Genomic DNA, 24,086 nt, shown 5'->3' on the forward strand with positions numbered 1-24,086 from the left:
CACGGTTTGCATGAAGACTCAAGAACAATGGAGTCATGGCAGAAATGTGGCTCCACGTGTTTTTTTTTGTACTTATTTGAATGGACACTCTCACTATAGGCACTCACATACCCCCTCGCCACGCACACAGCTTTACACTTTACAGGCGGTGCAGAAGGCTAAATGTCAAACGTGATGGCACAACATCCGTTTTTAGCTAACCAAGCAGAAACATCTGGCTCTGGTCCTGGTATCACTCTCCAGCTGACGTGCAGAGTGTCTCTTCTGGCTGCTCTAATGTGCAACATTAAAGACAGAGCCATTGAGACACCTCCTGCTTGACGCTTCGACGAAGCACATTTATTTCCTACTGGTATGTGAAAATTATTTTAAATTTAATAAATTCTTCTAAATTATTGTAATTGATTGTTAGTAACAATGCGAATAAATACACGGAGCATCGGGAAACCTTTGGTAGAAACCTACTTTCAGCATTTAGAAAAAATATATAACGATTAGAAAATTTTAAACAATGAAATATTATAAAAAGGGAAACTTAAGGTGTTATAAGGCTGATGAAAACGAATATTAAAAACAACTAATAATTAATTATTAATAGCTTTTATATTCCACACAAAGGGGGTTCCATAGTCTCTAAGAATTGATTTTTGTGTTTCTGTAGGAATCGCACCTCAGTGAAGTTAGCTGTTCCTTATGTGGCCACTAGAGGGCACTAGTGCCACACCAACCGGAGGTCCTGTCAGCCTCAACACGATCTCGGTTTATATAGTCAAAATTTGATCTGATTAATGAGGAAAAGCACTTTTTTGTATGCAGAAGATGATTAAGACGGATGAAATTTTTACATCACTACATCGGGAAAAAAAATTGAACTGAATTTTGTATCTATTTCCACGGATAAATCAAGTCAGATTGTGCCCGAGTAATTATCCAGCTTTCTAAGGAATTTTCTACACTTCTCCCACCCCAGACGTGTTTTTAAAGCGAGGGGAGCTCTTCCGAAACACACAACACACTGTGAGATGAACAACAGCAGCAGATCTATCCAGGCCTTCAGTAACACCTTACATTAACTCTAGTTGTTCACATTCAGGCCGTTTTTTTACACCAACACACCAAAAAAAAAAAATCAATTGCACTTCTCTAATGCTTTTATTTCACAGAACGGCATGTAAATGTGCTTAATAAGAAGAACATCACGGTCAAAACATTCCTTGTTACTCAGGGACACAGAGAAAGTGAGATGGCGAGAGTCTGATGAGGTCGGAGTGGCGTGACTTGTGAACCGTGACCGCAGGAGGCCCTTGTGGTCACCTCACAGTTAGTTTTGCATCCAAAGTCGAGTCATGGGGACGTTAAATCTGCCGCTGCGGCTGCTCCTCATGCCCAGGTACTGCCTCAGTAGCTGGTTCACCCGTTTCTGACTGTTCCATTTGCGGGCGGATTTGCGCACCCCTATGAACCCCCCATAACGCTTTTGTAATGGCCTCATGGAAGAGCCAATCAGCTTCCTGTAACCATGGCGCCCCCTCTGGAAACCACCAAAGCGTTTGGACAGTGCAAGGGCCTCCGGGATCTCATCCTGATCCCTTGTTATGGGGCTGTTGACCTCCACATTCCTCTCCTCCCCTCGGTTGCCTCTCTTCGTGGCGACCCTGCGTTCCCTCCCCCTCCTCAGAAGATCCCAGCAGTGCTGAGTCATACTGGACGCTGCGCTGCTCAAAGGACGCCTCATCCTGATCCCCATCCTGGAAGCTCTCAGCCGCTGCGGACTCAAGCAGTTCGAATGAGGTCAGCCCCAGCTCCTCTCCTGTTCTGGAGGACGCGACCCCTCCCACAGGCGGGGTGGGATCCCGTGGCACTTTCATGACGTGTTGGCACACCTCCCATGTGAGTGAGCCAGAGACGCGACCCTCACACTCCAGCAAACACACCTGGAAAGAGGGTAAAAACAGATTACCACAGCCCCCCAGCACTGGATAAGCCCACCAAGATGAGGTGACTTCCTTGTGGACTGTTGGGCACCACGGTTCTGACTGGTGCTGGGGCCACAGGGGCCACCGGGGAGGAGACCCTGCCCAATATTCAGTCAGGACTTGAGACTGGATCAACACACAACTGCAGCGCCCCAAAAGTGAGGCCAAAACACCTCGATTGCCCCCCTCCCAGTGGCGGGTGAGTGCCGGTACCACTAATATCATGAATAGTGTCAACTGGTTGGCAGAGAAATGGGCAGAGAAAAACAAATGAGGGGATAAGTGAATCTGTTGTGCACCTTGAAAAATCAGTGGGGCGATTTAAGGTCAGCACCTCGAGCTCTGGATTGATTTTTTATATTTGACTGGTGAGATGGCAGAAGGAAGTTGCTGTTGAATTTGTGAATCTGGCAGGTTTGGAACTTGAGGAACCCAAGGAACCTGAGGAACCTGAACAACTTGAGGAACCAGAGGAACCCAGAGAGCTAGAGGGGAGCCACGAAAGCGGATGAACCAGTCACGTTTCTCTCCAACAGTGGCTGTCAGATCGTGCAGGATAAAGATCAGCTGATGGGCCGGGTTACTTGTTGGGGCCAGATCCATGTTCCAGAGTGAAGCAGGTAAACGTCACTCCTTATCAAACCGGCGTGAGGCTGTTGAATACAGGACATAGAACCATATTGGAATAATTCTACATCTGACTAGGTCAAGTTTGTCCCCATGTTCTCAGATATTTTCGATATTTACGACCTTATAATGTAGAGACGTCTGTTTAGATTAACAGGCTAACAGAGATAGCATATTAGCCATCATTTGGGGGAATATTTCCTGTCACCTGACATGAGGATTTGCAAAATCACCATTAATTACATCTGCTGAATGCACAAACTGGAAGCAGGGTCTAATTCTTTACATCCACTTTGACTCCCAAGTGGAACCACTTTATTCTCCAGTCGTGCCCTCTCGTGCACGCTTGGGGCCTTTGCCATGTTGCCATGTCGCTGTGGCCTCAATAAGATGAAACAGCAACTGTCAGCAGAAAAAGGTTTTGGAAGAAAATACGAATGTCACAGAACTGGGGAGGATCCAGAGTGTGAGCGAGGAGAAGTGCAGCGTTTACTGGTTCCCTGTGGGTTTGTCGCCATCATCGGTCATTTCTACAAGGACATTAACACAAGCGCTCATGCAAAAATATTGATGAGAGAAGCTCCAAGACGCTAATGGACCCTCTGTGCATGTGACCATGTCAATGGTCAACCAGTCAGCAGGGACATGTGACTTTAAAGCTCTTTCAGAGTTTCCAAGTTACAAGCTCCAGGACCTATAAAGTTGGGAGTGACAATTTCTCAGGCAAAACCCCAAATCAGCACTAAGACCTGCCTCCAGGAGAAGGACACGTCTCCATAGCTAGTGGACCTCGTTCCCGTGCCCTTCCAAGAACACGAAAGTTGCGGCGCCATACAAAAACGTCCATCATTTGATGAAGGCGACGCCGACGTCTGAGGTGTGAGTGACAGCAAAAAAAATTGGTGGAAATTACAAACCACTTTGAAGGACGGCAGATGGAAATTAGTCCTCATTTGTCCCTGGGCTCTCATGGAATGAGGCCTATATAAATATAAATATAGAGGTGATGTGACTGTTGACAGCAGCTGAGTGGGCGAAGCTATAATAGCAAGCCTGTCTACTCTATTAATGGCTGTTCATGGGCAAAAAACCCCCAAGGCTTTCAGAACTTTCACTCAGGTGAGTGTTCAGGTCACACAGGTGACCCGAGTCCAGCTTGGTTCTCAGGGTTCTTCTGTTTCTCTCGCTCCACATTAGAGAAGGCAGAATTTGAGAGGTACCGAAAACATGGTTGTTTTTTTGGGTTGCACTAATCCTTTTACACACACACACACACACACACATACACACACACACACACTATTTTTGCATCATGCTCTTTGTTTTTCCATCAAGCTTTTCTCTTAAACACTTTTCTTTCGTGTTTATCCTTTTACCTTAACAGGCTTTTGCTTTTCTTTATGTCATAACACAGCAGATACCATCTGTGTGCTACACACACACATATATACCATCTACAAACACACAGTGAATGAGTCTTTCTGAAGACCAACGGCCTGAAACGGGGCTGCTGCTACGCTACAGTTACACTCTGCATATGCATCCCACCACCCCCCCCCCCCCCCCGTTTGAGAAGCAAATCCCATTTACTCATCAGATCTCGCTCAAACGAGATAAATTGCATTGTTATCGGAAGACCTGCTCACATCAAAGCAACGAGAAGAGGGCGTTCCATCCACGGAAATTAATTATCCATCGTAAATTAAATGAGCACGCCAGGGGATCCTCCACGTCAGATCAGTGGAGCAATCTAAAGGAGTTCATGAGCGCGAGTGCTTGTGTGAGCGCACGCAGACGTGCACTCATATACTTGTGAGGCTCCGAGGATCCAAAGGTTGTGAGGATGCATGAAAGGCTTCGTTTGTGCAGGCTTGGCTCTCACAAAGCCAACACTTAGTTGGGCCCTGGTTCAGCTCAGGACACAGAGGTCTACCTCTGGGATGGCAGACGGTTGCTGAGACAGAGACGCTGTCACCATGGAGATGACCTTCCTGCATGCAACAAACGAATGCCATGGCCGATTCACACAACACTTATTTACAGGAGCTTATTTACAGCTGCAGAAACCTGTGATCATTTTGGGGACACTTAGAAGAAAATGCTTATTTTAAATGTGATTTATCACCAGATTAACGTTGGAGATATTTGCTCAGACCTACTTATCGTAATTTTTATAGCAAGAAAGACTCCATCTTCCCATCTTCTGGCCTCCTGTCTGAGATTGTGACTCCCATCAGCTGGGAAAGGATGGCCACTTTTATTAGCATTTTTTCAACTTATCGTTGTTTGTTCACCACTGAGATCATTTGAACTTTCTGTTTTGAAGAACTTCCTGCTGTCCTCAGACCACATCGTCCTCTGCTCTTCTTTAATCCTTTAAGCCCTGCGGTTCACTCGTAATTGACGCCTCAAAGTTCTTCCTGGTAAAATAATTGGCAGTGAGTGGTCCCGGTGTGTTCCAGTCCTGATAAATGCAGATACACACTTGTGTATTCATCTGCTGATGGTCTGAATCTGGTGGAGGAGCAATCCATGTGATGAGCATAACACAGTCTGTCCACAGTGACTGTGTTTACCTTCTTTGCTGATATCAAGCGACAGTAAAATTGGCTGTGCTTCACTACTGAGAGGAGGAATATTGCCCAGTAATAACCTGTCAGAGTTTTTCCCCTTCCTCGTCCCTTTGCTGCAGCAATTGGCAGAGTTATCTGAGGACAGCCACCAGGACACTTCTCCTGTGAGATGGTCGGTGATGCCGTTACAGGTGATTCTGGTACATTCCTAGCATAGAATGTTCCTTTTATTTTATTGTTGTGCACCTGCCAGACCTGTGATAGCTGACCTTCACAATCCAGGGCTACTCATTAGATTCAGACATGCTGGTGTGCTTTCAACATTATGTATGTATTTGGTGGTCCACCAGGGAAAAATGTTTGATGTAAGACCCCCAAATCAGTTGTTCTTTAAGGTGTCGAAAAATTCAACAAGACAGAAAACATTTTAATGGTAACAGCATACGAACAAAAGCTGTACTGTATGGATTGTGTTATCAACCACATCTGAAGCACGTATGAATATGTATTACTGGCCATCCCATGAGTGTGTACATTATAACACATTATAACAGACAGACACGGTCTATCGCTCACTCACACACACACACACACACACACAAACACCGACACACACACACACACACACACACACACACTCTGTCTGGAGTGTGAAACAATAGAATTGCTCCCTGGTTTCCATCTGTGGCTCAATGGGAAGGCGAACAGCACAATGAGGAACTGATAAAATGTGTCAGTCATCGGCGTAAGCGCGAGCCGATGATACGGAGCAGCAGTCAATTACAGACTTCCATTACAACCAGCCCAAAAGGTCCCAGCTGTCCTTCTCCGCGTCATTATCAGCTAAATTAGCTCCTGCTGTTATGCATGGATGTCCACCGACTATTTTTACCCACTGACGTGTCTCGTGGGGTCATGGAAATGAGCTTGCACTTCCCCGGCGAGCATTGGTTTTTATCTGGGAGAGTTTGTTGCTGGTCAAGAGCACCGCGTCAGGTGCCGCAGATGCTAGGAGAATCGATAAAAAGTGGGAGCCAGAAACGCGGACCCATGGGTGTTGATCCTGAGCCTACAGCTTACTACTGTGATGACCAGTGACATTATACTGTGAGGTCATATCTGATCCTTTCAACAACCAGTATGATTTTATCTTTTTACATTTCACATCTGGGCTTAGAACTACAGTTACCCATCAGGTCCAAAGAAGGTTAAAACAAGAAATATCTGAGCAGTTAGAACCACATTAACACATAATACACACATACATTGTACTTCTATCACTGTGAGGACCTTTATAGACATAACACATTCCACAGCTCCCTACTCATCACAAGCAACCTCCTGACCCTGACTCTGACCTCTAACATCAACCCTAAATGTTCTCATTTTACTAGTAGAATGCAGATTTTGGTGGTGGACATGTATCAAGAACAAGAACACAGACACACACACAGACACACAGACACACACACACACACACACACACACACACACTCACCATGGTGTTGAACGCTTGCTGCAGCTGCTGCTGCATGAGCAGCCCACACGCCACACACTCCCCCTGGCAGTCGCTGCGTCCAGGGGTGAAGAGACATGCCAGCAGCACCACCAGGTACCACAGAGGGATCTTCATCGCTCAGCACAGCCCGACGGAGAAGGGACAGACAGGGGCCCGACAGGTAGAGGAGAAGTTTCTGAAATGAGGGCCACCAGCCAGAGAAACAGGGGGGAGGAGGCGACACCTACGGGGACCAGGGTGCAGTCTACAGGGAGAAAGCAGACAGTGGTGCATACTGCGTCAATAGCAATCCACAGGGATCATTAGCTGGATGTGGGTCAGTCAACGCGTTGGTGTTGGGATGAGTTCAGCCAACAGCAGGAGAGGATGGACGTGTGTGGGATGGAGAGAAAGCACAACTGGAGGAAACAGCCAGAAAAATGGACAGGCAGGAAACGGCTGCTGCAGGATGGATTAGAAGCCATTTAGGAACAGAATTCTGCTCCGAGAGGTCAGGTTAAACCAAAGGTGGTGCTGGTGATGATGCGGCAGAAACCTTCATGCAGTGAAACGGGAGAACGTTTGTGAGGTTCAGCTAAACAATGTGTGGAAGAGCTCCAGATCTGTCTGCCCCAAACACACGATATCTCCCAGAAACCCATAGAGAACCAGGAGAACCCCAGGGATGGTTTCCTGACTATGCAGCTCCTGTATCGGTTGTTTCCTCACCCCATGGCCTCCAGCGTTCCGCTCTATCATCCACTATTTTAGCCATTATCCCAGGAGACAGAACCTCTCGTGGATCTGCTTCTCCGTGTTGATCCCTTTGGTCTCCGGTTGCAAACAGAACCAGCTTTGCTGCACTTCCATTAAATCTGCTCACAGGTGCAGAGCAAAACTGACTTTGCATTTTTGAAACTTTACGGAAGGGCACTGTTTTTTTATAGGCTCAAAGATGAATAACACGTATTGAGTAGCAATTAAATGAACCCGAGGGACCCTCAGACGCTCTTCAGCTCTTTGTAATAATCTTCAAATGAAGGTGAAAAGTAAAAGGCCATAAGTGAATCCACGGCAAACAGGACGACGTCATCATCCACACACTGAGCTGCTAGCGTAAACATCGATAAATTAGCGAAAGCAAGCAAGCCGCGGCCACATTACCACTCAATAGCTGGTGAAACAGGTGCCCTTCTACAGATATGAATGGCTTTATGGGAAATCATTCAAGGGGTCTGTTTGTTTGCTTTACCAGCTGTTTTGTGCTCTGATCATTTGTTGGTGTGCTGACTCAGCCCATTTCACATTGTTATGTTCTGCCTTAAGTGGCCCTTCCTAAGTAAGTTGAATAAATGAGTACAGCGGCAGTATGCAAGTGATAATGTGGGCTCTGGATAATTGCAAAGATGCAGCCTCCGCACATAATATTAGCGGAGCATTAATGTGAGCGGGCGTTTGAGGTCACGGCCACGACCATTATTGTTGTGATTAATAAAGTTGTTCGCCGTCTCCATCAGGGGCCCTGTGATGAACGGCGGGCGCTCCGAGCCACAACAATCCGCAGAAAAAAGAAAGCCATTATCTGAGCTCTTCGAACAAGTAATCAATCTAATGTGATGGTGCAGAAGCCTGGCTTTTTTAATATTAAGCAAAATCGCTGTGGAGAAACAAACGTTTGTGGTCGCTTGATTATTGAACGAGTGCTGCTTGTTTGCCTTGGATTTAGTTGTCATCACTGTAAAGGCTGAGGAACGCCGCAACAGTTCGGTCTCACCTCCAGCAGCGAGAAGGAATCGACAAAGGCACAAGTGTTACCCGACCGGCCGAGTGCTCCCTCCAACACCGGTGCTGAGCTGTTGGAATCACTTCTATTGATCACCACGTTGACACAGAGTGGGTTTAAGTGACTCTGGATCACCAGGTGTTTGTTTATTGGTGGCCTGTGTTCTGAGGAAGAGGGTCCCTAGCGGGTGGTTTTTCACTGACAGCATTTGTCTTCTTCCACCAGCAGGACCCCCCACCCCACATGAGCCTGGTCCTGCTAAAGGTTTCTTCCTGTTAAAGGGGAGTTTTTCCTGCCACTGTTGCTTGTTGGGGGTCAGGCCCTGGGATTCTGGAAAGCGTCTAGAGACTATTTTGAATGTAACAGACGCTATATAAATAAGGATTGATTGATTGAAGTCTCCGATCTGGAGCCTGGACGAAAACCAAAAGGTCCACACACACACACACACACACACACACACACACACACACACACACACACACACACACACAGGCTTGGGACATTTAGCAACAATGTCAATGTTTGTTTAGATGTTGGAGGGAACTAAAAAGTCTTTGCTGCATTCCAACGCTATGAAATAAAGACAGTGACACACAGGAGCTAACCTCCAGATCACCTTCTGACACGTCTCGCAGCTCTCACTCTAAATGTGATCTGAGGTTAAGCAGAAAATCATTGGTCCCCCACAGGAGCCTGGTCCTGCTTCGGGGTTCTCCTTGTTAAAGGGAGTTTCTTCTGCTGTTGCGGCTTGTTTGGGGGGAGGACTGCAGGGCAGAGGGGGGATAAAGTGGTTAATGGAGGAAGAATTTAGAACACCCAAATCTCAGAAACCCACATCAACATATTCATGAGGGGGGGCTGACCCTTGACTCTCTCTCACTGCCGCCATTGAGTAATGACAGAGTTCGGTCATCCGTGTCCATGCCTAGACGTTTGCATACGACTGCAGTTCCTTTAAGATTTCCTGTCATCTACATAATCTATCTGCTGCAGCAGGCAGGGTGATATATGATATCATGACGTTTAGATAAGGTAGAGAACCTCGGAGGAGGTGCCCTGCTGGGCGTTCCCCCTGTTTTAAGATCTTGTAATCCTCCAAGAGCGGAGAACGCTCTACAGGAAGTTCATCATTGGCAAATATCAGCAGCATGCACAATCAAAAAGAAGGCTGGAATGAAAGTGAAAAGGAAATGGAATATAAGAGAGGACGGGTCCTTCCACGGTAGCTCCAGACGGGTCTTTCCATTAAGCCAAATGAATGATTTTACCCAGGTCTTACCGTAATGAACACGCTGTTTGAGCTTCCATTAGAGCTAACTAAGACCCTGAACATTGTAGGGGGGTTGGAGACAGAGTCGTCCTTTGCCTTCTATCAAAGAGTGTTGGTGAATCACCGCTGCTCTCATGCATTACTGCACTTCCTGCTGTGTTTTTGTTTCGTTCTATTTTTTTGATGAGCCTAAAATACATAAAAGCTTCGTATTAAAGAACTTCCATTACAGCGAAATCCACTTTCGCTTTTTGTCTTCTTTTTGAAATGTTTGTTTCCTAAGACCTGGTGGAGCATCTGGTAAATCAGAAGACAGGAAAGAAGTTGCACCTTTTAAGGGAACAGTTCTAGAGAAACACATTGCAGTTATTTACAGCAGGCCAAAGATGTTGGTGGTCTTTCTGGTTTTCTGCTATCAGTTTCCCCAGGTGGTTAATGGTGTGTTGGGGAAAAAAGGCTTGACTCCCAGTTTCATGTTGCTAGTAATGCCTCTGAACTCCGAACACTTCCCAGGAACTTTTCAGAGGGTTTGAAACGCTCACAAACAGCTTGTTTGAAACTCAAAATACAGAGTGAATGTGTTCGTAGGTAAATAAAACCTTTCTTTTTCACCACACTATCCCTAGCTGGACTTTTAATGGATGTAACGGTGGATGGATAAGCTGTCTGTAGATCACATCCAGAGACACAGACTGCTTCAATAAGGTCCTAGCAAGGGCTAAATTAGCATTGGGTGTTTTAATGACAGGTGGGGGTGGGGGGGGGGGGTAGGTGTCACGGGTGCATGCCGAGGAGAAGAAAGGCTTCGTTCCCGTGCCTGACAAAGCTCTGACTCACTCCATCTCGTCCATTAGTCGTGCGCGTGGAGCCGAGCGGCACAAAGGAGTCTGCTAATGCACAGATAACCTAAAGGTCGTCCTCTCCCCCCGTTTCCTCCTTGTTCCTGCGTCGCATCCACTCTGCGGGTCCTTCGTCTACCCCCAGCTCTCCCGTCTTTCTCCACTCATCCTCCAGCGTGTTTTTTCTCCCCCATCTCCACATCTGTGGATCTGTGGCTCCCATCTTTTATCTCTAATGACATATTGCACAGGTGGCTGCTCCCTTCCACGGCCTAACTCTTCATTACTAAAGGCCAAGCTGCAAGCAGAACCATCCAAAGATACACGGCAGGAGATGCCAGCGCCACGCAGGGGAAAGGAATAAAAAAGATTTAAGGTCCAATGATGACATATTATATCTCATGGGCCATTAATGGCCCCCAATTAATTCTTTAGAATCTGAGGCGCATCGAATGTTTTACAGATTGACGTTCTCCAGCCGGCCGCTGGAAGGTGTTGCCTCAGTATCAGTAGCCAAGCAAAGACAGAATCTATGTTGGCATTTCAATTCCACATCCAGAATTTCTCCAAACTGGATTTTTTGTAAATATAGGATAGAAGAATGAAGTCATTTATTTTAGCTTTTCCAACACTCATAAATTACCTGCACAGAATCTTCCTGAGCCTCTGAATTTTAATGGCACTTGCAAATTCTCATCAAGTATTTGCACCAACAACCATTTCACTCCTGCCAGAATTCCCAAATCATTCCTCTTTGTTGTGTCTACTCTGCATCATCATTGGTTGCTGGCTCAGACTGATCCCTCTTTTGGGTCTCGCTCGTTTCTGAACGGTCACACTGTTGGGTTCATGCTCCAAATTGTGCTATTTGAGGGAAAATGTTGGTGCCAGCATTCGGCTCATAGTTTAGCGTGTTTCCACTTCTCCCCTGATGCTACTGATGGGATGTTTTTCCTGACGGAATGAAGCCACCACAATTAAATGGACACATCCCAAAAGTGTGATTCTGGTCACAGGTTGGCTTTTGAATCCTTTCCAGGGAGGACTTTTATTAAAGACCGCTTGATGTATATTAGTGGTTTCAGTTTCACCTTAATTGAGGATGGTTCAGACCTTATTTGTAGTTCTAGTGGTGGCTTTCGAGTTGTCCCCTCCATCAGTCTCACTTTGTTAGCGTCTCTTTTTCCTTGAGATGCTGCTGTTGCTCAACAAAAGTGGTGCTTAAACCAACGCAACCAAAGCATCACAATGAAAGCAATTACACTCTCACTTTAACTGCAATTAGAACTCCAATCAACACAATAAAGACCCTTTAAATCTAAATGCTTTTAATGCCTCAGCGGCTGCGCGCGTTGCACTATTAAGTCTTTGAAACCAGGCGGCACCATGTCAGCACTGCCTTCGCGCTGGCTCCTCAGACGTGCATGTAGGCATCAGATTACCAAACGGTGTGACGATTATTCCTTCTCCTGAAGTCTGTTTATGTATTCATGTACCAGTAATGCGAGTCCCGATGCAATGACAACCCCAAAGGTGTGTGAGATTTAAAGGGATTGACTTGGGTACACTTTGATGACTGAAAAACAAAAAGTGGGGCCAGTTTCCAGCCACCATTTTGTAGCTGCAGCACTGTGAAAATGGATTGATTTTACCGGTAAGTTTATGAATAAACTTCCATCTGCGTAGAGAGCATGAGATAAAGGGACACTGTCGTCTGCAGCTTTAACTCTAATGTGGAGCAGTTAGATGCAAAAATGCCATATTTTAGCATCTTGGATCCTTGAGATAATGTAACCGTATCTCCTGGGAAAATCTGGCTGGCCCTGGATAATGGCAAGCTTTTATGACGTCTTACAGAGCACACAAATTCACTGAAATGATCTTTTTTTTGGTCTCCTCTCATACCCCGCATAGGCTATAACCCTTTCACATTAGTAGAAAATTTAAGTGGAGATGTGACACTTTATATTCAAATCTGCTTCCTTCAGAGGTTCCATCATATCAAGTCAATTGAGCATGTGATTAGCATCCATCAGTTGCACTGGTGGGGTTTCTCTTAATTGCAAGCACATTTGCACCTGAAAGCACGCACCCAACACAACCACTGCAATCATTTCCAGCATCAAACTTGTGCTTCATGCAGCGAAATCTCAGCAACAATCATCTCATTTACTGTCGTCCCTATGAAGCTCAGTTAATAGCCCCAAAAATAATATCGTCACAGAGCCGTTTAGATAGAGAACTGTTGTGCAAAATACCTTAATGTGATTTTGAGCAAAGGAAATAAGATTTACAATTAGAAAAATACTTTGACTGAGTCATTGTACGGGGGTAAACACTTTAAATGTGTACTATTAACGCTACGTTGTTAATTGTTTGGCGTACATACTGGCCTCTAGTGGCGATTACGTGTAATGCAAAGATTTTGCTTCCACGACTGTAGATTTTCAGTCAAATCATCATTATTCATTAGATATTGAATTCATTTTCCCTTCAAACAAAAACTGATTAACTAAAACATGAAGGTTGTGTTTTTATTGTTCTATAGGAGCATGCAGAGCAAAATTCTTATGTGCATATGAAGGGGAACCAGAGATACGGTGAAAAATACAGGCGTTGCACAAATTGCTTTATATGCTATCATAAAAGGAGAATATATGTATTTGATTTCTGACAATGGACTTTTAAAAAAAAATCTTACGCAATGCAGCCTTAAATGCATCAGTAAGCTGGACCCGTGCCTATGTGGTGCCAATGTTTTCTCTCTCTTTTCATCAGTCTTTCTATGGACATGAAAATAATGGAAATATAATCAAAGTACTGAGAAAACATACATAAAGAGTCAAACATCTTTTGAATACATTTTCATCACTTTTGCTAACTGAAATATTGGATTTTTCCGTCATTTGCATGTGAATCTCATTTCAGGTCAAATGCATAACTTATGATCTTTATTTAGCCCCACGGTGAGTATCAGAATGTCAGAAGGGGAGGTGGATCTGTCTCTCATGTCACCAAATGAAAGCAGACGAGTCGAAGCTGAAAATCGAAGGAAAACGGCGTGAGCAGGAGAACCGACTTTATGGAGGTCGGTGCCCCTGGTGGTGATGCTCTCAGCCCCAGCACTTCCACGGACACCACCACAGTGTCATCATCGACCCGGCCGCCGTTAAGCTGCGTCCGTGCCTGCACTAATCCATTGGACATGGAGCCGAGGGGAAGGAATCTAGCCCAGTCAGACAAGCTCTTCTAATAGGTTTAGCAAGGTGAGGACAGACGGGTTGCAAAAAGTGATGAAGTCCAAAACAAAGCGGGTTGAGGGCAACAGATGGTGGAATGTCTGGCAACCTCACTGATTCATTAAATCTGATCTCAAAGTGAATTTGTGCACGCAAAACGATGAAAGAATGCTAAATAAGTCTGCAGCAAATCCTGTAAATGGCACAATCACAGTGCAGCAGAGAAGGTTTCAAGCTAAAATGTTCTCATGGCAACAATTTGTTTTTTTGTGAATGGAATCACATATGTTACAATTCAATTTTACTTTTAATTCTATATTTTTTTTCCCATGTTTTACCGATGGCATGATGCATGATTGCATTTAATTGAAACACTGGACCTGGATTGACAATAATTACGTCTTCTCTATGGCTGTTGAACTTAGATATGTGTATAGATTCTCTGCTACATGTTTAAATAGAACCTCGGTTTGATTATTTTACCAATTCGAATTTCATTTGTGTCCAGGGATACTTGAAAGGGGAGGCAGTCCACATCTTTTTACACAAAAGGAGAGTAAATAAATGGAACGTAAATAGCACCTTTACTGGGCAAGTCAACACGGCTCATCTCCAAAACTGGGTCCTGTGAACAATTTCTGATTCTTTTCCCTGTGAACGGCACATTCCTCCCTCCTTTTCTCCCCCTTTCCCCCTTCCTGAGTATCACTGTTGCTGATAACGGCTCAGGATTATGCACATTCATTACCACCATCTTTGAAAGCCTCATTTTATGAGCTTAGCATGAGGCAACGGGATTCACTTCAGATGTGTTTTTTTCTTGCACTTTTTGTGGTGGAGGCTGAAGCTGCCTCTGACTTGTTTTTGATTAGCTGTGAAAGGCTGCGCTATCTATTAAGCAGGCAAAAGTTGCAGTGGAGTGCAACAAGATAAAATAGTTCCCATCAAAGTTTTATTGATCCACAATTAATGGATTCATTTAACCAGATCTTCTCTTAGTTCCCACCAATCACATGTTGAGGTGAGCCACATTTGAGTGCAGCCGAGTAACTCCCTGTTTTCTCGTTTCGATCTTGGACTTTGTGCCTGGTTAATTAAGTAGTAATCAGTGAGACGTAGGCACTGCTGACGGTGGCTGCTGTAACAGCCACGGGGGACACAAAGGGTAATGGAAAAAACAGATTCCCTCAGGTGAGCATGGCCAAAATGACAGTAGAAGGCAGAGCAGGCAGAAAGCCAGAGAACGCCCCTGAACCAGCAGTTCGCCTTCAGACTCTAACCAGCTGCTTTGGTTGCATTAAAGATAACAAGTCCTGTGCAAATTTAGAGTTTCCTCTTGTCTTTAGCGTTTCTCTGCACAATCACGAGTCACAGGTAAGATCACGTGCAGGTCACACAGGAGAGCTCCCTTACCTGCAGGTGGTACGGATGTTCTCTGGCAGTCCTTCCTCTGGTGGGTGGCTCAGCTGGTATCCTGAGGCTAAGGGTTTCAACAACTGAATGCATGCCTCCTCTGAGGCTTCTTATAATGGCACACCCCTTCCCTCCCGTTCAACCCTCCGGTTCTCTCCCCCCCTCCCATCCCTTCCTCTCTATATCACCATTCACATCGTCACGGAGGCGCGTTGGAGAGAGGGTGGATTCCCCCGTCCTGTTACGCACAAACCTGTGGTCGACACACAAGTCGTGGCCCCCTCTGACGTAGGAGGCGACGCACACCGCCGGTTTCGTCTTCACTCAGCTACTTAATGGGAGCTCTAAAATAAGCATTATCCACCATGAAATGGATTCAGAATTCCCATGGCTAAGGTGTCCATAAAACCCTCAAACTTTATGGCAACTTGTTTCCAACACAGGGATCAGAGAGATACTTTAAACTGATTATTCCCTCCCAAAACAGAAGTCGAATAATTGCTAGAGAAGCTAGTTAGACAGCAGCGGATCAATAAGATTGTTGTGCTGGGACAAAGAAAAGAAGCAAGCCTCTTTTTGTGGTGTTGATGGCACACAAGGGGAGAAGATGTTATCTCAAAGAGTGACTGCTGTGACGAAGGGCAATGAATGGAGGGAGGGAGCAACCCTTCTTATTCTGCGGTAAGAAGGTTAATATGAGTCAGCCTGGAGGTTCTGGAGAGGCAGATCCACTCCAAACCACAAGTTATGGGGAAGCAAAGAAAAGAAATAGCAAAATAAATCTAATCTTATTCCATCGTTGCTTCATTATCATGTTGCAGCAGCAGAGTTTTCTGCTCGGGCAAAGGCGACCTTGGCTCACCAGGCCTGGTGTTGGGGGTCAGTGATCAATGATTGTGGCGCCTGAGAATCCAGAGGATGGCTTAAATCAAGCATTTTTAATGCTGAATCGGATCTAACTGGCCCAGAGAACTACAGGGTGCTGAGACGAGCAGATAACGGGCCGAGTAATAAGCTTTCTGAGAAGGGACTAACACTGTCGTCCCAGGAGTGGTGCTGCTAATGTAGTTAGCGCATGACTATGATAATTAAAATGAGGATTATTAATCAGCATTGCCATTACCCCTCCGCTGCACCTGCAGGTCCGGGAATTCTGGACCTGAGAGCGCTCTGGGTGATGGATGAATCAGCTGCGTAGACAGGACCCTCGGTGCGGCTGAGATAAGCCCAAAGAACAAGCGGCCGCGGCGAGGCCTGTCTGTCATTGATACGGCTGTTATCCACCGGTGGTCCTGCGTCCACACACACGTAGCCGACTGTCACTGGCCAACAGGGAGGATCCTGCTCCCACATCTAAGCCTCTGTTATGTCCATGTAAACATACTAATGATTTTCTCCTCAACACACATATGACAGGTTATTTGATGCTTTTTTTTAAAAAAAACCTGAGCTGAATTAGCGACTACAGATGCTTCTGTAGGTAACCCGAGATATTTTCTGCCATCAAATAGAACCTCACCTCTTTGTGTGGCAGAAAATAGTCCTCCGTCTAAGACTGGAGCTCTCCTCTGACAGCTCTTTTACACAAGGATTAGAAACATAAAGATACCCTCTTTAGAAAATGTAATTGGTTTTCAAATCAGCCATGTCACAACACGATAGCTGCTGAAGGTTCGCTTATTGCGATGAAATTAAATGAACACTGATTGAGTCAGCCAGCACCTCAGTCATTCTGGGCTCTTCTGCCTTTGGCCCGCTGCAGTCTGGGGTTTTAGGGGCACTCTGTAGTTTCTAATGCCGATGAGTACCGTGGAGGGTGCTGGCCATGTGCATGTGAAGGGCAGGTGCACGTCGAGGCTGCTCAGTTTGTCAGCTTTATTCGTGGGTTTTTCTTGTCTTTGCTGTGATGGTTTCTGGTGTTCCATTTGAAGAATGGAATAGTGTTCTCTATCACTTCTAAAAATTGCTTGCTTTCATCCTTTCTGCCATAAATCAGACACCCTAAAAAAGAATCCAGGGCCTAGAACCTGTCTGACGTCTGGCATAAAGTGAGTCTTACAGAGAACCAGTGGAAACATGCGTCTCTCTCTTCAACATTTATCAATTTAGTGGTTCATTTTTCAACCATTTTAGGAAAATAATCCCAAAAGGGAAGTGTAAATAACCTACATCGTGTGCATTGAAATTATACATTCAAGTCTTTTCTATCAAATATTTTATTTACAGTTTTGACAAAACATGCCAGAAGACAGAACTTTGAAGAAAAGCTTGCTAGCTGAGCCCAAGTTCCAGCAGAGCCTCCATGGCCCCACCATGTGAACCCTCAGCAATGTGACACCATCACATACTGGTTTACGGGGGCGCACTGGCAGATTTCATTTTTACTCTACACTCTTTGGATCAAGTCATAGAAATGCTGACTTATGCTTTAGTTTAAGAGATTCCCAAAAAATACTATCATTCCAAAAGCCCCCTAACACAACAGGCCCGGGAGAGCGCCTCATATCCGCTCTTCTTTCTTCTCTTACCTGTATCCTCTCTAGAGGTGTATCACTAGGCCTCTCCACAGTTAAACCCAGTCATGTGGAACTCATAGAGAAAGGAAGGCTGGGTTCTGTCAGGGTTTATGGCAGCCTGGCCTTTCAGTCGCCACAACGCTAAACAATGGCACTCGCTCCGGCCCAAAGGTTCAGTGGGAATAATGGCGCTCTGTAGCAAGTCAAAATTGTGTGTTGTATGACATGTAATGTATTATGAACGCTGTAGTCCTCTGAGAAAGATGCCCTCGGAGGAGAGACTCTTGTGGAATTGAGTGCGGAGTGTTTACTGATGACTACTCTGTGTTTGAAGAGGGATATTCCTCTGGATTAAATACAAGGGGTTGACCTCAATCAGGGGAAATAATTACTGTTGTCCCTCCTGCTGGTGGACTCCATAATTAGCAAGCAAAGCCCCCACAGAAACATAATTAATCGGAAACAGAGGTGATTAAACCTATAATTCTTATTTGAATCATTAACACTGTTTTGGAGCTCCTGGGATGTTTTATTGAATTTGGTGGGAACAATTCAATTCTGTTTTTTTCACTTGAACAGTAAATTCGGAACGCCCTCAAATACTCTGCCCAATGTCTGCACGAAGATATCTGTCAAGGCAAATGAGATATGATAATAGACCAGAGGGCATTTGGTTCAAGATAAAAATAAGTGGAGTGTGACTAGCTCCATCTCCTTCCAGTAATGAGTTGCATTCAGGTTTTGGCCTCGCTGATAAAGATCTATGGATCATATAAGGGCACACATGCAAACACCGCACCAGCACACACATTTGAATACTGCCTTTCTCCCTCTCAGTGTGCTCCTGGGCAGCAAATCACTCTGATTCCTATTATATTATCTGAGAGCAAACGGACACCCGCACTGTCATTTGTCATTTTTGTGTGTGTTTGGGTGTATGCTTGCGTGCGTAAACTGGCCACCCATTAAATATTTCTATCAACTCTGTGTGTGCGCGTGTGTGTGTATATATATATGTGTATATATATCTATATATATAGAGAGAGATGTATATCTCTCTATATATATGTGTGTGTGTATATATATATATATATATATTCATTCATTTATTCTGTATTTTTATAAATCCTACACACTCGACCAATATGTGTGACTAATAAACAAACCATGGCAAAAAGGCAGTTTTTGTTGATTTAATGAATCATAAAACGCATTAAATTTAACGAGTCTTATTCGACTTCATATATCGACCTCTTCCAGAGACTCGCAACCTTTGCCCTGAGTTCGAATTATGAAGGAACACTATTGGCTGTGCTCTGGACCAATCAGGCTACGCGCCTGAAATGCTGCAGCCAATCAGAACGCACGTAGACGTCGCGCGGGACGTTTCCAATCTCCAATGCGGAAGTCAGCGGTTTTGCCGGACGTGTTTGTTGTTATTGCGGTCTGTTTGTATACAGAAAAGCTGAACATTGTTCGCTCGGTGACGTTGGAAATCTGAAGCTGTTACAGGTATGTCGGCCCAAGAGAGATGGCCTCGAAACGGACCTTTCTTTTTAAAGCTGCTTTGCGCCGTGATGAATTCACCACATGGGGACATTAAGGTGGATAGAAGGCTCTCGTGGGGCTCGGCTTTAATAAACGAGGCTTAGATATTTCCTGCTCACATTTCACATTTGCTGCTGACTTTCCCCCCGTTCAGTCAGTTTTTAAGACGATGGCCGAACTTTCGCACCAATTTCCACGGTTTTGAAGTAAAAGTTGGATGCCGTAAGGATGTGTTCTCACCACACAGAGAAAATGATGCAATAATAAATACCGCACTTTGTAATTGGCGCTAATTAATCCAGGAACTGCTGTTTTCCTCGTCCTCAGGGCTGCTACCGGGTTCCTGCGCTTCTGAGAGATGGAGGAGCTGTACACGCTGGAGAAGGAGGTCGGGCGAGGCAGCTATGGTGTGGTTTTTGAAGGCTATATTGCCAAAACGGGACAAAAGTGGCAATTAAGCGGCTTCCCTGCAGTAAGCCCGAGTGTATTGAGCTGTACCTGCAGGAGATCTGGGCCATGAGAGCTACCGCTAAGAACCACGTCAATGTCATTGCACTCCATAGCTGCCTCCTGCAGACGGGGCCCAGGACGTTGAAGCCTCTGACAGCAGGGAAACTGCCTGGACAACTGGTGGAGAGTGTTCTGAAGGGCAGTGTTGCCAAGGCATCTCCACCACATCAGAGGAATCACTCGCAGTCTTGCGTCCGGAGGCGGTCCACCTCTGTCTCTGGCCTTCAGGACAGGACCAACACCATTCAGACTGGGGCTAAACTGCAAGACAAGGTGGATCCCAACTGGCCTGATGTTTCTACTCCCAAAAGGCCTCAGAACAGAGGCAGGAAGAGATCAATGCAGCGGCACGAGGATCCTCCAGCACCGCTGTACTGCGTAGCCCTGTGGGTTGTGATGGAGTACTGCGACGGGGGCGACTTGAATCACTTCCTGCTCTCCAGGCTGCCAGACAACCAGAATAACCACGCTGTCGTCCGACAGCTCTGCAGCGCCGTGGCCTTCTTGCACAGTCTGGGTATCACCCACCGGGACCTGAAACCAGATAACGTCCTGGTCTGTGTGACATCCAAAGGCCCCGTTGTTAAGGTAGGACGATCAGGGATGATTACACAGCTACAGAGGTGTGTGTATGTGTGTGTGAGAGAGAGACAGAGAGAGCACTATTAAGTCTGTAATGATTTGGTTACTGATTTTATTTCTTCAATCCTTTGCCTGTTATAGTAGTATAGATTTAGTTGAATCATATTCGATATCTACACATCAAGGGACGTACTTGTTCATGCACACTGCTGAGGAAATGTGGTGCAACGGGATTTAAAAGCCTCCTAAATTCTGGAGTTGATTTGCCTGCCCAGATAAATGCAAGATAAATTTGTAGCGGGGGGGATCCAGGCCTGACTGAGGAATTTCCCTCTAACACATCCGTGTTTTTCACCATTGCTGAGACACATTTCTTCATCCCGTCCACCCTGTTCTCCAAACTGTGACCACCTAACGCCTCTGAGCTCAGTGCTTTAGCTATTCAGGAAACGTGTCAAACTCATTTCACGCCTTTGCCACGTTGACACTTTAAGCTCCGTTTGTGATTCAGGTCAGTTGGGGCTGAAGTTCTGAAATGTCCCTGTAGGTGGCAGACTTTGGGCTGAGCAAAATGAGCCCAGGTGTGTCTGAAGGGGAGCTAACCAGGCAGCACTTCTCCTCCACCTGCGGCTCGGACTTCTACATGGCACCAGAGGTGTGGGGGGGACTAACCTACACAGCTCAGGCAGACATCTTCTCCCTCGGCGCCATGTTCTGGGCCGTCCTGGAGAGGATCACGTTCGTAGAAGAAGGAACGACGCAGGAGCAGCTCGGTAAGTGTCCCGAGGACAGAAGGTGTACGCAGCTGGTGCATCTAGTCCTCAACCGAAGTGAAGCTGCCGCCCCACCAGGAGTATTCAGCTGTATTCTTTAGCGGCGGGGAGACGTGAGAGGACACGCTGTCCTGCCCATTGAAAGGCTGCGTGTGTGGACACGTGGGGACACATCATTGTGCACCCAGTGTGACTTGATTAACCGGCTCATATTAAAAACGTCACATTCCATACATCATCTATTTATTAACCCTGCTAGCACGCCTCTAAATGGCAATGAGATGAAAGATTATGGGATGTGCTTGCTGATTATACTAGCACTGTTTCTGCTAATCTAAGCAGCTTTCGCTACTTGGTGCACGTTTCTACGCGCCACTCTGAAGATCTTTCCTTCTGATGAACGGTCACTGGAAAACGAGGTGTGAATGTGGTCTGAGCCTTCTGAAGGCTGCCTGATACACAACATTATTCCCAACTTTAGGTCTGAGCATCTGGTTTAGCCGCAGTGCTAAAGTTCCAATCACAGAGGGTTGTGGCTAATCTGAGGAATAGAATCTAAATGGATTTTAGCAGCCTGATCACAGTGGTCTTTGTCAGAAAACAAACGGTCAGAGACAGCTGGAGGCTCCTCCGGCAGATAAAAGGCTCCATTATTTGACTTTCTATTCTATGAACTCCAGGGGAGCAGACAGCCTGAGCTTCATGAAGCCTAGCACAGGATGTGTGCACATTCAGGGCGGTCCTCCGGGGGGGGGGTGAAACCTTTCGGCTTGGGTGTCCAGCCCAAACGGTGCTGGCCGAGCTCACGAACGCTCGTCAGTCGTTCCACTTTGGATTCAAGATGAAGAAAAGTGCTTCAAGAAAGCTTGTAAAGCTAAAGGTCACGGCCAGAGAGCACGTGTGATCTGAGGGGGTGTGAGAATTGAAAGTTTCTTCAGCCGTCCTAAAATGCCACACGGAATTACGGCCTTGATTAACATTTGCTTGGTGTCAGACGTTTTATCGGCAGGGCTGCTCCTCAGCCTCCCGTGCTCTGATGTTTCTCATTTATTCTGGCTCGATTGTAATTCTGTCGCTGTTTAATAACCACTTATTCTGCATCTGAGCAGCTCGCTTGCTCGCAGAAAACCCTCCGCACGATTGTAGTCCTCGGGGCATTTTGTCTCTGTGGGCAATTACTGGCAAATTGTCCCCCAGTAAATTGTCGACGGCAGGCAGACGCAATCTCCGTGGCGCTGCGGCGCTGTCCCGCTCTGGTTGCCGTGGATCTGGACCCTGCTGCAGCATAACTCCACAATGTGCTCCGCTCTTCCCCGTCTAGGTGCCTACGTGTGGAAGGGGCGCTCCGGCAGGCTGGTGCCCCTGGGAGAAGCCCTGTGGGAGAATGCGGAGCTGCAGCTGAGCATCCCTATCAAGTTTAGGAGGGCGCCCCCGCTGCCACCCCCTCCCGGTCCGGCCACGTGCACCCTGCTTTTAGACATGCTCGCAGCGGACCCGGACGCCAGGCCCACAGCCACGCAGCTGGAGGCCAGAGTGAGCTGCGCTCTTGAAGAGGACTCCCACTGATAGGAAGCGAGCTGACGATGCCGTAATGGCAGGAAGCGTTTGGCCCCAACGTCGGAGGCATTGACCACGGCCCCCCGGCGGCAGCACGCCTACAGCCCATAAGCTACAGCCACTTTACTGCCGCTGCGCGGATCATTTTGAATTTCGGGTGCTATTTTTGTCACACAAACAAGCTGCAGTCACCAAGGGAAGAGAGGCTTATTCAGAGCTCTGGTGGGACCTCGCCACGCCGGGTTTGATGTGGGCGCCATGCTGGGGTGACGCTTTCAACGCTTGACACAAAAGACTGGATTTTATTGTGTATAAATGTGCTGCTGCAGTCGTCTTTGGCTCCACAAGATCTCGGCTGCTTTTCCACATCGATCTCCAGCCAAAACACGCAGCTTGGAATTCATTTCGTCCGAACTCGCAGTGTTTCTTCTTTCTCTTTTCATCTTTCACAGCATCTATCAGATGTTCTCGTGGGGTTCTCAGCTTTCTTTATTTAGCGAGGATCTGTGGAAAAACATTTTAATGACCAAATTGCACTTGGCTTCCTCCCGAGTTGTGGAATTGTAAAGAAATCTTGATGAAACCACTGAAATCCGTTGACATTTCATCCTACAACGGGATGGAATTTGATCTTTTTCACATTTTCCACGGCTTTTACTACTTCTAAGAGAAACATTTTCATGGGATATCATTGGATATAAGCTGCAGCCGTGCTGTGAGGGCTCGACATGGTGAAGCCCAACACACACTAACAATCAATTGATATAAATAATTTTTAAATATAGTGGTTTTTTTAGCAGGAAATTAAATCCAGAGGTTACGCACATTCCAGATCACATCCGGGTTTATTACTGGCCATCAGTCATTGAGAGTATATAAGCTGGCCGTGCAGAAACTGTCCATGTGAACTGTCTTTTATTAATTAAAATAAAACTTTAATACGTTTTGTGCTGCACTTTTGTTTTTTCTGATGTCAGTAGAGAAGTTAGCTGGTCAGACTCACCGAACCTCTGTGCTGGCGCTGTAACCGTTACCGGTGCCGCAGACTCATCGTGCTCGACCGGGCAGACAGTCGTACTCACCTCTGACCCCTCTGACTTCAGGAGCATTTACAGGAAGTGATGCCACGGGTGGGGGCGTCCTCACACCTGGTAATGGATGTTAAACGTGAAGATTTTTGGAGACGGTGTGAAGCTAAAAGCTGACCGTCGTCTTCATTCATGAGCGATGCAACAGCAAAGCTGTGGCCGCTCTTGGGAACTCGCCGCCTCGGCAGGAGCGGAGAGGGGCTGCACCTCCTCCTCCTCCTCCTCCTGCAGCACGGCCCAGCTCAGCCTGCGGGGCGTCGGATCACGACACGGTGAGCACGTCCAGGAAAT

General features: G+C 46.3%; 2 protein-coding genes across 2 annotated transcripts; one reads left to right on the forward strand and one right to left on the reverse strand.

The window, feature by feature from the left end:
• Positions 1–1,133: 1,133 nt before the first annotated feature.
• Positions 1,134–15,353, reverse strand: pnocb (prepronociceptin b). Its single transcript, XM_029849726.1, has 4 exons — positions 15,222–15,353; positions 6,675–6,939; positions 1,690–1,934; positions 1,134–1,655 (listed from the first exon to the last, which is right to left on the reverse strand). Exons 2-4 carry the CDS (start codon positions 6,807–6,809, stop codon positions 1,322–1,324), a joined length of 714 nt encoding a protein of 237 aa, XP_029705586.1. The 5' UTR covers positions 6,810–6,939; positions 15,222–15,353; the 3' UTR covers positions 1,134–1,321.
• Positions 15,354–19,114: 3,761 nt separating this feature from the next.
• On the forward strand, positions 19,115–23,651 carry LOC101065991 (serine/threonine-protein kinase pdik1l-B). Its single transcript, XM_011611726.2, is given in 6 exon segments — positions 19,115–19,249; positions 19,440–19,507; positions 19,613–19,725; positions 19,728–20,383; positions 20,925–21,150; positions 22,472–23,651. Coding segments are annotated over 4 exon segments (1,209 nt in total). The 5' UTR covers positions 19,115–19,249; positions 19,440–19,507; positions 19,613–19,643; the 3' UTR covers positions 22,717–23,651.
• The last annotated feature ends 435 nt before the right edge of the window (positions 23,652–24,086 follow it).

This window comes from Takifugu rubripes, chromosome 16 (genome assembly GCF_901000725.2).
Source record: "Takifugu rubripes chromosome 16, fTakRub1.2, whole genome shotgun sequence".
NCBI classification, from domain to species: domain Eukaryota; kingdom Metazoa; phylum Chordata; class Actinopteri; order Tetraodontiformes; family Tetraodontidae; genus Takifugu; species Takifugu rubripes.

Coding starts and splice junctions, on each gene's coding strand:
- pnocb (XM_029849726.1), bottom strand. CDS start 6,809: ATGAAGATCCCTCTGTGGTACCTGGTGGTGCTGCTGGCATGTCTCTTC. Junction 1,935..6,674: donor AGCAAGCGTTCAACACCATG/GTGAGTGTGTGT, acceptor CCCTCTTTCCAG/GTGTGTTTGCTGGAGTGTGA. Junction 1,656..1,689: donor GTCCAGTATGACTCAGCACT/GCTGGGATCTTC, acceptor GAGGGAACGCAG/GGTCGCCACGAAGAGAGGCA.